The 13,306-nt window shown below is 39.1% G+C and overlaps 1 protein-coding gene across 2 annotated transcripts in view; it reads left to right on the top strand.

The window, feature by feature from the left end:
- Positions 1-13,306, top strand: part of THSD4 (thrombospondin type 1 domain containing 4) — a 648,360-nt gene that overhangs the window by 525,168 nt on the left and 109,886 nt on the right. For both annotated transcript variants that reach the window (XM_061157947.1, XM_061157948.1), the window contains exon 8: positions 1,774-1,978. In XM_061157947.1, the coding sequence (XP_061013930.1) occupies positions 1,774-1,978 (205 nt within the window). The remainder of the gene's footprint in view (positions 1-1,773; positions 1,979-13,306) is intronic.

The following is a 13,306-nucleotide window of genomic DNA, read 5'->3' as shown; positions in this document are numbered from 1 at the left end:
TGAGGGAGGAGAAATACATAGGAAACATGGCATTTTGAAAGGTTAATGGGATGTGTAGGAACATACTGAGATGATGTTCTGTTATTGTCAGAAATAATGTTTTACAGAGAAGCTATTTGTGAAGAGAGACCAGTTATCATTGATGGACTAATGTGCATGCAGGAATATGGAAGTAATAATGCCGATGCACAGTGCCTGCAGAGAGATGTCAGTCAAAACACGAAGTTGGCATTGGGCTGGAGGAGAATGAGCTCCTTTTGATTTGACTCTGTCTATAAGATTGGACCTTTATGACCCACATGAACACATCCAGGATTGTTTAACAAAATCCAAGGTGGACTTTGAATGGTTTGCTGACCACTTTGCCCCTGAGGTGGGGGTTTGATGACTGCTCTTAGAATTCCAGAACCGTCACAATCCTGTGATTCAACAAATGTCTCTCAAGTTGTAGAGGATCATTCTAATTCAAGTATCATTTCCAATGCCCTTAACCCAGTGAAATAAATGCTGTCATCCCGATATTTCATTGTCCAAACTGCAACCAGCTCACTTCTGTCTGCCCGCAGAACTGTGACAGAAACTTCTCTGTGCAGAGCACACATCCTAACTTTAAATTCAGGATACATGAATGTGAGTCCTATGGAATCAACGGTGGAAAAGGATTCTGTGAAAATCATTCCATTCTATCCTAAGGTTTAATTGCCCTAAGAGATACATGAATAGGGAGCGGAAAGATAAAGCAAAAAGATCTTGGGATGAATAATGGAAAGGTTCTTCAAGGGAGGAAATGCAAGAAGGTCAGATTTCCTTTAAACCCTGATGGGAGACTGCCTCTACACAGACTATCCTGTTACTCAGATGCATATCATCCAGTTTACTGATGTTTCTATCACTTGCTTTCCGGTACCCTTCTGCCCTGGGAAAAATGCTTTGGAAGAGCCAAGCAGAAGTCCTACTGCTCCATGTTTCAGAGACCAGTGGGGGTCCAGATCTTAACCAATTTGATTTAATTTCCTAAGAAACTGGGCCTGAGAACACTACTTTGGGGGGTTCTTGGCTAAGTGTTTCTATCATCTGTCATTTAGAACAGAAGATGTAGGGACAGACCCCAGTTTTAGGTGCTTATCACACTTATCGTGGTCCCAAATTCTTCTAGTGGGGGATGGGTTTTCAGGACAACTTCAGTGTCTAACCTGTGTAAATACATGTCCAACCCCCACATCCTCCTTATTCATTTTCCCTGTGTTATTTTTCTCTTGATCATTTATTACCACCAGCTGTGCTTGTTTTACTGATTTGTTTACTACAGGGGCTCAGACTGTAAAGAATTTGCCTGCAATGCAGGAGACCCGAGTTTGATCCCTGAGTTGGGAAGATCCCCTAGAGAAGGAAATAACAACCCACTCCAGTATTCTTGCCTGGAGAGTCCCATGGACAGAGGAGCCTGGTGGGATATAGTCCATGGAGCGCAAGGAGTTGGACTGACTGAGCGACTAATACTTTCATCTTACTATCTGTGACCCCCACCTCGCCACTACAATGTACATTTCGCACATACCTAGAAAAGAAGTTCTTTGCCCAGCGTAGGCGCTCGGTAAAATTCTGTTGAGTGAAAGGCAGGAGGAACTTGCTCATCTGCAGGAGCTGGATGGGGGCAGGAACACAGTCAGTTCAAGACCCACCAACAGATCCTCAGTGGCCCCCTGTCCCCTTCGTCCCTGGGACGCTCCTGACATACGCTACAAGAGTCTCTTGTTTTCCACCTCTTTGCAGAGCATTGGCTGTGATGACTACCTAGGCTCCGACAAAGTCGTGGACAAGTGCGGGGTGTGCGGAGGCGACAACACGGGCTGCCAGGTCGTGTCGGGTGTGTTTAAGCATGCCCTCACCAGCCTGGGCTACCACCGCGTTGTGGAGATTCCCCAAGGAGCCACAAAGATCAACATCACCGAGATGTACAAGAGCAACAACTATTTGGGTAAGCTTGGCTTTTTTCCGGAGGAAACCATCTGTCGTTCTCAGATGCTTTATTCCTTCCAGGATGGTGGCACGACAGTGTCCGGAGGTCCGTGGACACATAGAAGGTGTCACTGGAGAATGCCAAAGCGCCGCCTTGTGTCCCCTTGAATGAGACGGAGAAAGTAAGAAGGTCTTTCTTGGAGGGAAATGTTTAATATCTACATGTTTAAACCAGCCTTTGTTCCTTCCAAGAGAAATAATGTTGTGAAGTTGAGAACGGTCTACTTTGTTTCTCTGAAATGAGGGAAGATCTTTGAAAAGCCCAGAGATCCGCCAGTCTTTTTCTGTTGGAATTTCAGGGGGATGGGACAGTCGGTCATCTGTCCAGACTCTCGCTCTGCAGGGATCTAAGGCAGAAGCCATTTTTCTCTTCTTTCTGCTTCATCAGCCTGGGGCAACAGTATGTGTGCATCTTCAGGACAGTTGCAGAACCCCTCAACGATCATTTGGGGCCATATCATCAATACTGGGAGACCATTTTTAACCCATCTTCCCAGAAATGGAGATATTTGTTGAGTCTTCCTTCTGGGTTTCTGTCTGATTTTATGCCAAGCAAATCAGGTCCTGCAAGTTAATTTTTAGCAATTCTAATTCATGTAAACATGAACTAATCAGTTAACAAAATAATATAAGGAAAGCAATTTTTAAAAATCATTTAATGAATAGCAATATACCTTTTTATTCTTTAATTAGTTATCTAACAGGAATTTAAATAGCACAGACTATGTGCCAGATATTATTGTTGGTGTTTTACGGGTATTAATTCATTGAACCCTCTCAAAGCCCCGGGGGATAGGAGCTATTCCCCTCCCCATTTCAAAAATACACAAGAAGACAGGCATGGGCATTTATGTAGTTTGACAAAGTCGCAGCAAGGAAGAGGTGGAGATGGGATTCGAATCCTGGCAGTCTGTCTCCAAGCATCTACCAAGTAGTAATACCTACGAGCGGTTCTGGTTCACCAGGCAGTAGTCAATGGCTGCAGCAACTGAGAGAGCATGAATTTTACAAAGTTCAAATACCACGATCACCCCAGAAGGTAACTCCAAACCTCAGAGCTCCAGATACTGCAGCTTGTCCTTCTCCACCCGGGCAAATGCATCTAAAGTTAGCTTCCTTTGGTTTTATTGGTGGGAGGAGGAAGGGATGGCAAATGGGACTCAGAAATAAATCCAATTAAAGTGGAAAAACTGTTACATTTGCTCTGGCAAACCCGAAGCCACCAAAGTAGCAATAAGCCTAGGTTCGCCATGAGTAGTGTGTTGCATTATTTTTATTTGCAAAAAAAAATAGTCTTTTTGTCTCCTTTCTTTCGTACTATTAAAAGAACAAATCTTCATAAATATTCTGTTCCTAGAATGGAAAACGTTCTTCAAGGGATTGTTTTAAGTGTGATTGTGTTCAAATGCACCAACAAACAATGCCACTTTTTGTGAGCTTTGTGTAGTTTTTAGTACTTTCCCTGAATCGAATTAGTTCTAACCAGTAAGTGGTTTTTAAGCTGTGCCTTCTGAAGTTAAAATAGATAACCTGTGGAGAAGGAAATGGCAACCCACTCCAGTACTCTTGCCTGAAAAATCCCATGGACAGAGGAGCCTGGAGGGCTACAGTCCATGTGGTTGCAAAAAGTCGGACACGACTGAGCAGTTACCCATAGTCACAGGAATGCAAACTAGTCAAGAGTTAGATAATCTTGAACTCTGCAGGGCAGAAGTACAATTTTTTGGCTCACAATAAAGATTCAACATGCAAAAGCAAAAAAAAAAAAAAAAAAAAAATAGATAACCTGGGAGAATATCCACCAGCTGTCTGAATGGAAGCTACTCTCAGAGTCCCAGTGTTTTCACCTAGAATCTTGCTCTCTTAAGTATTCATGAGAATCCATAGTAGGATAACAAATATTCAGGACCCCACAGAGCCCCTGGCACTTGTTAGCAGCTGACAAATGTTCAATCTCTTTCTTTTGTCTCAGAGAGCTTGTCAGTATCTCCAAGCTTCCTGGAAACAAATTCCGTGAAAGTGAAAGTCACTCAGTCGTGTCCAACTCTCTGTGACCCCATAGACCTTACAGTCCATCATGGGATTCTCCAGGCCAGAATACTAGAGTGGGTAGCCATTCCCTTCTCCAGGGGATCTTCCCAACCCAGAGATTGAACCCAGGTCTTCCGCATTGCAGGCGGATTCTTCACCAACTGAGCCACAGTAATTCCCTAAAAAAGATGAAGAGGAGGCAGAGGAGGATGTGAGTACCCAGAATCAGTGGAAGGGTGATTCAGAAAATCAAGTACAACTTCCTACAGCCAGTGACCAGTGGGGTGTGTGAGAAATCCAGCCCATGGCAGTGTTACTTGATGCCACATGGGTAGAGGAGCGGTGAGACAGAAGAGCAGATGGGAGTGAAAGAAGTTTCCAGAGGTGATGAACAGGGACTTGTGTTTATGGCACTTCATCATCACTCAGGACATAGCCGCATCACTCAAGAGGCTCTTTCGTCTTCTTCTTTCCTTTTCATTGAGATTTAATTTGCCTTCTGTAAAATTAATTCTTTTAAAATGCACAGTGGATGGGATGGTCTTTTTCTCATCACAGGTGTGCTCTTAATCTATTCCGCTTATTCTACTAAATTTTCTGTTCTGTGAAGTCTATATATTTTAAAAGTTAAATTGCATGCAATTGTTTGAGATTATGTGTAAGCTATTAGAGCACAGGTCTGTCTAGCTACTTTTGAATTTTTCAAAGATTATATTTCACAATTGACATTTTCAAACATTGAGACATCTTTCAAAGAGTTATATGGTAAGGTTCTTCACAATTTTCCGAGTAATGATGTTTTGTTTTGTTTTTTGTTTTGTTTTGTTTTGTGACTTCTACCTGTGTAAACTATATTTTGTACAAAAATTTGACTTGATGCACAAAATTGAGTAGGTTGTCTGCATACATTTGTTCTGCAGAGGAGGCAACTTAGAGGCAACTCTTTGTGACCCTCTAGGCAACTCGAGGAAAGGAATAGATCAGATGCTTTTAAAAATTGCACAACTTTAACAAGCTTTTTTTAGTTGCTCTATTGTTTTCCTGAATGGCCTGTAGTATAAAAATCAGACATGCCTTGTGAAATACTTGGAATTTTTTAAATGACTGACTCTCCAAACTTGATAAAGATAGAAACTAGATTTCCATGAAAACAGAAGGACCTGCGTTATTAGTGCTGAAGAAGATGGTTTAATCACCTCATTTTTAAAGGGTTTTTGAAAACCCACAATATTTAAATGACTTATTCTAAGCTGTTTGCTTAGTTAATAATAGTAATTGTACTACATGTATAGTACTTTAGTCGTCAAGTGTTTTTACATGTATGGTCTTCTGACTTTTAAAACTGGACATTCTTTGCTTGCTTCACAGAAGATGAAGTTACAGTTATTGAGTTATTATTGAATTGCAATGTGAAAGGTGAAATTTAAAACTCAAAAACTTTGGAGAAATGTCTATTCAGGTCTTCTGCCTATTTTTCAGTTGGGTCTTTTGGTTTTCTTAATATTGAGTTGTATGAGCTAGTAATATACTTTGAATATTAATCCCTTATTGGTCATATCATTTGTAATTATTTTTAATCGGTTGTCTTTTTGTTTCCTTGATGGTTTTCTTTGCTGTGCAAAAGCGTTTATATTTAATTAGGTCCCATTTGTTTATTATTGTTTTTGTTTCTTTTGCCTTAGGAGACAGATTCAAAAAATATTACTAGCATTTGTGTCAAAGAGTGTTCTGCCTGTTTTCTTTTAGGAGTTTTATGGTTCCCAGTCTTAAAGGTATTTAATCCATTTTGAGTTTACTTTTGCATATGGTATGAGAAAATATTCTAGTTTCATTCTTTTACATAGTTGTCTTTTTGAAGAGACTGTCTTTTCCACCATTGTATATTCTTGTCCCCTTTGTCGTAGATTTTGTTGTTGTTGTTGTTGTTCAGCCGCTAAGTAGTGTCCAACTCTTTGTGACCCTGTGGACTGCACAAGCCAGGCTTCCCTGTCCTTCAGTATCTCCTAGAGTTTGTTCAAACTCATGTCTGTTGAATCAGTGATGCCATCTCATCCTTTGTCGTGCCTTCTCTTCCTTTCTTCAATTTTTCCCAGCATCAGAGTCTTTTCCAATGAGTCAGCCCTTCACATCAGGTGGCCAAAGAATTAGAGCTTCAGCTTCAGCATCAGTCTTCCCAGTGATTATTGAGGGTTGGTTGCCTTTAGGATTGACTGGTTTGATCTCCTTGCAGTCCAAGGGACTCTCAACATCTTCTCCAGCACCACAATTTGAAAGCATCAATTCCTCGGTGCTCAGCCTTCTTTATGGTCCAACTCACATCTGTACATGACTGCTAGAAAAACCATAGCTTTGACTATATAGACCTTTGTTGGCAAAGTGATGTCTCTGTATTTTAATATGCTGTCAAGTTTTGTCATAACTTTTCTTCCAAGGACAACCATATTTTAATTTCATAACTGCAGTCACCAGTCACAGTGATTTTGGAGCCCAAGAAAAAAAAGTCTGTCACTCTTTCCTGTATTTTCCCCCATGTATTTGCCATGAAGTGATGGGACCAGATCCCATGAACTTTGTTTTTTTTTTTTTTCCCCTTTATTTATTTATTTATTTTTTTCAGTGGGTTTTGTCATACATTGATACGAATCAGCCATAGATTTACACGTATTCCCCATCCCGATCCCCCCTCCCACCTCCCTCTCCACCCAGTTCCTCTGGGTCTTCCCAGTGCACCAGGCCCGAGCACCTGTCTCATGCATCCCACCTGGGCTGGTGATCTGTTTCACCATAGATAATATACATGTTGTTCTTTCGAAACATCCCACCCTCAACTTCTCCCACAGAGTTCAAAAGTCTGTTCTGTACTTCTGTGTCTCTTTTTCTCTTTTGCATATAGGGTTGTCGTTACCATCCTTCTAAATTCCATATATATGTGTTAGTATGCTGTAATGTTCTTTATCTTTCTGGCTTACTTCAGTCTGTATAATGGGCTCCAGTTTCAGCCATCTCATTAGAACTGGTTCAAATGAATTCTTTTTAATGGCTGAGTAATATTCCATGGTGTATATGTACCACAGCTTCCTTATCCATTCATCTGCTGGTGGGCATCTAGGTTGCTTCCATGTCCTGGCTATTATAAACAGTGCTGTGATGAACATTGGGGTGCACGTGTCTCTTTCAGATCTGGTTTCCTCAGTGTGTATGCCCAGAAGTGGGATTGCTGTGTCATATGGCAGTTCTATTTCCAGTTTTTTAAGAAATCTCCACACTGCTTTCCATAGTGGCTGTACTAGTTTGCATTCCCACCAACAGTGTAAGAGGGTTCCCTTTTCTCCACACCCTCTCCAGCATTTATTGCTTGTAGACTTTTGGATAGCAGCCATCCTGACTGGCGTGTGATGGTACCTCATTGTGGTTTTGATTTGCATTTCTCTGATAATGAGTGATGTGGAGCATCTTTTCATGTGTTTGTTAGCCATCTGTATGTCTTCTTTGGAGAAATGTCTGTTTAGTTCTTTGGCCCATTTTTTGATTGGGTCATTTATTTTTCTGGAATTGAGCTTCAAGAGTTGCTTGTATATTTTTGAGATTAATCCTTTGTCTGTTGCTTTGTTTGCTATTATTTTCTCCCAATCTGAGGGCTGTCTTTTCACCTTACTTATAGTTTCCTTTGTAGTGCAAAAGCTTTTAAGTTTCATTAGGTCCCATTTGTTTATTTTTGCTTTTATTTCCAATATTCTGGGAGGTGGGTCATAGAGGATCCTGCTGTGATTCATGTCAGAGAGTGTTTTGCCTATGTTCTCCTCTAGGAGTTTTATAGTTTCTGGTCTTACATTTAGATCTTTAATCCATTTTGAGTTTATTTTTGTGTATGGTGTTAGAAAGTGTTCTAGTTTCATTCTTTTACAAGTGGTTGACCAGTTTTCCCAGCACCACTTGTTAAAGAGGTTGTCTTTTTTCCATTGTATATCCTTGCCTCCTTTGTCAAAGATAAGGTGTCCATAGGTTCGTGGATTTATCTCTGGGCTTTCTATTCTGTTCCATTGATCTATATTTCTGTCTTTGTGCCAGTACCACACTGTCTTGATGACTGTGGCTTTGTAGTAGAGTCTGAAGTCAGGCAGGTTGATTCCTCCAGTTCCATTCTTCTTTCTCAAGATTACTTTGGCTATTCGAGGTTTTTTGTATTTCCATACAAATTGTGAAATTATTTGTTCTAGTTCTGTGAAAAATACCGTTGGTAGCTTGATAGGGATTGCATTGAATCTATAGATTGCTTTGGGTAGTATAGCCATTTTGACAATATTGATTCTTCCAATCCATGAGCATGGTATGTTTCTCCATCTGTTTGTGTCCTCTTTGATTTCTTTCATCAGTGTTTTATAGTTTTCTATGTATAGGTCTTTTGTTTCTTTAGGTAGATATACTCCTAAGTACCTTATTCTTTTTGTTGCAATGGTGAATGGTATTATTTCCTTAATTTCTCTTTCTGTTTTTTTATTGTTAGTATATAGGAATGCAAGGGAATTTTGTGTGTTAATTTTATATCTTGCAACTTTACCATATTCATTGATTAGCTCTAGTAATTTTCTGGAAGAGTCTTTAGGGTTTTCTATGTAGAGGATCATGTCATCTGCAAACAGCGAGAGTTTCACTTCTTCTTTTCCTATCTGGATTCCTTTTACTTCTTTTTCTGCTCTGATTGCTGTGGCCAAAACTTCCAACACTATGTTGAATAGTAGTGGTGAGAGTGGGCACCCTTGTCTGGTTCCTGATTTCAGGGGAAATGCTTTCAATTTTTCACCATTAAGGGTGATACTTGCTGTGGGTTTGTCATATATAGCTTTTATTATGTTGAGGTATGTTCCTTCTATTCCTTTCTGGAGAGTTTTAATCATAAATGGGTGTTGAATTTTGTCAAAGGCTTTCTCTGCATCTATTGAGATAATCATATGGTTTTTATCTTTCAATTTGTTAATGTGGTGTATTACATTGATTGATTTGCAGATATTAAAGAATCCTTGAATTCCTGGGATAAAGCCCATTTGGTCGTGGTGTATGATTTTTTTAATATGTTGTTGGATTCTGTTTGCTAGAATTTTGTTAAGGATTTTTGCATCTATGTTCATCAGTCATATTGGCCTGTAGTTTTCTTTTTTTGTGGCATCTTTGTCTGGTTTTGGAATTAGGGTGATGGCCTCATAGAATGAGTTTGGAAGTTTACCTTCCTCTGCAATTTTCTGGAAGAGTTTGAGTAAGATAGGTGTTAGCTCTTCTCTAAATTTTTGGTAGAATTCAGCTGTGAAGCCATCTGGTCCTGGGCTTTTGTTTGCTGGAAGATTTTTGATTACAGTTTCGATTTCCTTGCTTGTGATGGGTCTGTTAAGATCTTCTATTTCTTCCTGGTTCAGTTTTGGAAGGTTATACTTTTCTAAGAATTTGTCCATTTCATCCAGGTTGTCCATTTTATTGGCATAGAGCCACTGGTAGTAGTCTCTTATGATCCTTTGTATTTCAGTGTTGTCTGTTGTGATCTCTCCATTTTCATTTCTAATTTTGTTAATTTGGTTCTCTCTTTGTTTCTTAATGAGTCTTGCTAATGGTTTGTCAATTTTGTTTATTTTTTCAAAAAACCAGCTTTTAGCTTTGTTGATTTTTGCTATGGTCTCTTTAGTTTCTTTTGCATTTATTTCTGCCCTAATTTTTAAGATTTCTTTCCTTCTGCTAACTCTGGGGTTCTTCATTTCTTCCTTCTCTAATTGCTTTAGGTGTAGACTTAAGTTATTTATTTGGCTTTTTTCTTGTTTCTTGTTGTAAGCCTGTAATGCTATGAACCTTCCCCTTAGCACCGCTTTTACAGTGTCCCATAGGTTTAGGGTTGTTGTGTTTTCATTTTCATTCATTTCTATGCATATTTTTGATTTCTTTTTTGATTTCTTCTATGATTTGTTGGTTATTCAGAAGCGTGTTATTTAGCCTCCATATGTTTGAATTTTTAACAATTTTCTTCCTGTAATTGAGATCTAATCTTACTGCACTGTGGTCAGAAAAGATGACTGGGATGATTTCAATTTTTTTGAATTTTCCAAGACCAGATTTATGGCCCAGGATGTGATCTATTCTGGAGAAAGTTCCGTGTGCACTTGCGAAAAAGGTGAAGTTGATTGTTTTGGGGTGAAATGTCCTATAGATATCAATTAGGTCTAGCTGGTCCATTGTGTCATTTAAGGTTTGTGTTTCCTTGTTAATTTTCTGTTTAGTTGATCTATCCATAGTTGTGAGTGGGGTATTAAAGTCTCCCACTATTATTGTGTTACTATTAATTTCCTCTTTCATACTCGTTAGCGTTTGCCGTACATATTGTGGTGCTCCTATGTTGGGTGCATATATATTTATAATTGTTATATCTTCTTCTTGGATTGATCCTTTGATCATTATGTAGTGTCCTTCTTTGTCTCTTTTCACATCCTTTATTTGAAAGTCTATTTTATCTGATATGAGTATTGCGACTCCTGCTTTCTTTTGGTCTCCGTTTGCGTGAAATACTTTTTTCCAGCCCTTCACTTTTAGTCTGTATGTGTCTCTTGCTTTGAGGTGGGTCTCTTGTAGACAGCATATATAGGGGTCTTGTTTTTGTATCCATTCAGCCAATCTTTGTCTTTTGGTTGGGGCATTCAACCCATTTACATTTAAGGTAATTATTGATAGGTGTGGTCCCGTCGCCATTTACTTTGTTGTTTTGGGTTCATGTTTATACAACCTTTCTGCATTTCCTGTCTAGAGAAGATCCTTTAGCATTTGTTGAAGAGCTGGTTTGGTGGTGCTGAATTCTCTCAGCTTTTGCTTGTCTGTAAAGCTTTTGAATTCTCCTTCATATCTGAATGAGATCCTTGCTGGGTACAGTACTCTAGGTTGTAGGTTATTTTCTTTCATTACTTTCAGTATGTCCTGCCATTCCCTTCTGGCCTGGAGGGTTTCTATTGATAGATCAGCTGTTATGCTTATGGGAATCCCTTTGTGTGTTATTTGTTGTTTTTCCCTTGCTGCTTTTAATATTTGTTCTTTGTGTTTGATCTGTGTTAATTTGATTAATATGTGTCTTGGGGTGTTTCACCTTGGGTTTATCCTGTTTGGGACTCTCTGGGTTTTTTGGACTTGGGTGGCTATTTCCTTCCCCATTTTAGGGAAGTTTTCAGCTATTATCTCCTCGAGTATTTTCTCATGGCCTTTCTTTTTGTCTTCTTCTTCTGGGACTCCTATGATTCGAATGTTGGGGCGTTTCACATTGTCCCAGAGGTCCCTGAGGTTGTCCTCATTTCTTTTGATCCTTTTTTCTTTTTTCCTCTCTGCTTCATTTATTTCCACCATTTTATCTTCTACCTCACTTATCCTATCTTCTGTCTCCGTTATTCTACTCTTGGTTCCCTCCAGAGTGTTTTTGATCTCATTCATTGCATTATTCATTTTTAATTGACTCTTTTTTATTTCTTCTAGGTCTTTATTAAACATTTCTTGCATCTTTTCAATCTTTGTCTCCAGGCTATTTATCTGTAACTCCATTTTGTTTTCAAGATTTTGTATCATTTTTATTATCATTATTCTAAATTCTTTTTCAGGTAGATTCCCTATCTCCTCCTCTTTTGTTTGACTTGGTGGGCATTTTTCATGTTCCTTTACCTGTTGGGTATTTCTCTGCTTTTTCATCTTGTTTAGATTGTTGTGTCTGGACTGGGCTTTCTGTATTCTGAAGGTCTGTGGTTCCTTTTTATTGTGGAGGTTTTACCCAGGGTTACACAATTGGCTTGTCAAGGTTTCCTGGTTAGGGAAGTTTGCGTCGGTGTTCTGGTGCATGGAACTTGATTTCTTCTCTCTGGAGAGCAATGGAGTGCTCAGTAATGAGTTTTGAGATGGGTCTATGTGTTAGGTGTCACCTTGGGCAGCCTGTATGTTGATGTTTAGGGCTATGTTCCTGCATTGCTGGAGAATTTGCATGGTATGTCTTGCTCTAAAACTTACTGGCTCTTGGGTGGTGGTTGGTTTCAGTGTAGGTATGGAGGCTTTTGGACGGTCACTTATTACTTAAAGTTCCATGTAGTCAGGAGTTTTCTGGTGTTCTCCGGTTTTGGGCTTAAGTCTCCTGCCTCTGGATTTTAGTTTTATTCTTCCTGTAGTCTCAGGACTTCTCCAACTATACAGCACTGATAATAAAACTTCTAGGTTAGTGGCGAAAAGATTCTCCCCCATTAGGGACACCCAGAGAGGTTCACAGAGTTACATGAAGAAGAGGAGAGGGAGGAGGGAGATACAGATGAGCAGGAGGAGAAAAAGGGGGACTCAAGAGGAGGGAGACAGATCTACACAGTTGTCTGTTCCCAGAGTGTTCTCTGTAGCCCAGACACCCACCAAGATTCACAGAATTGGATTGGGAAGAGAAGGGGAAAGGAGGAAATAGAGGTGTTCTGAGGTAGAAAACAGAGAGTCAAGATTGGGAGAGAATAATCAACACACTCCTGAATAAAAATGGGAACTGAATATTGGATTCTTAAATGCTCACAATTTATATCATATACTGAAATACAAAAATTAAAAATCTAGAGTAGAGGTTAGACTCTTAAAAATACTATATTAAAAACAAAAACCAAAACACACACACACATACACAAAAATTTTTTTAATATATATGAAGTTCAGTTTAAAAATAGGGCTTCTCTTTTTTTTTTTTTTGGTAAGGTTATAGTGTATTGAGAATGAAAATTAAGGAGTAGTAGAGGGGTACTAGAGGACTTTAAAAGAAATAAGAGAAAAATAGAAAATAGAAGAGAAAAAGGAGAAAAAAAAAAGAATTTTCCCTAATTAAAAAAATCGTAAAAATCTATGAAAATGAAAGTTAAGGAGTAATGGGGAAGTAATAGGGAATTTTAAAGGAAAATAAAAGAGAAAAAATAAAAAATAAAAAAAAAAATTGTTTTTTCTTAAAAAAAAAAAAGTAAAAATATATCTAGGAATTTCTCTGGAGCTGTTGCGGTCAGTGTGGGTTCGGCTCAGTTTCAGATATCTCCTCGTTCCAGCTTACGCTTCTCGATATCTACAGACCTCTTCTGGTGTAATCGGTGTTTTCTACAGGGATTTTAATCTGTTGCACCAGTCCCTTCTGAAGCGGTTCCCTTTGTTTATTTGGCTTCTGTTTGCCGGTTTCTTCAGAGCCTCATTTCTGCCCTGACACAGGCGGGCGGAGGTGGACTCTTATTCAGGTAGCTAG

The sequence above is a fragment of the Dama dama genome, chromosome 12 (assembly GCF_033118175.1).
Source record: "Dama dama isolate Ldn47 chromosome 12, ASM3311817v1, whole genome shotgun sequence".
NCBI lineage: Eukaryota > Metazoa > Chordata > Mammalia > Artiodactyla > Cervidae > Dama > Dama dama.
This window is presented reverse-complemented; position numbering and strand designations above follow the sequence as displayed.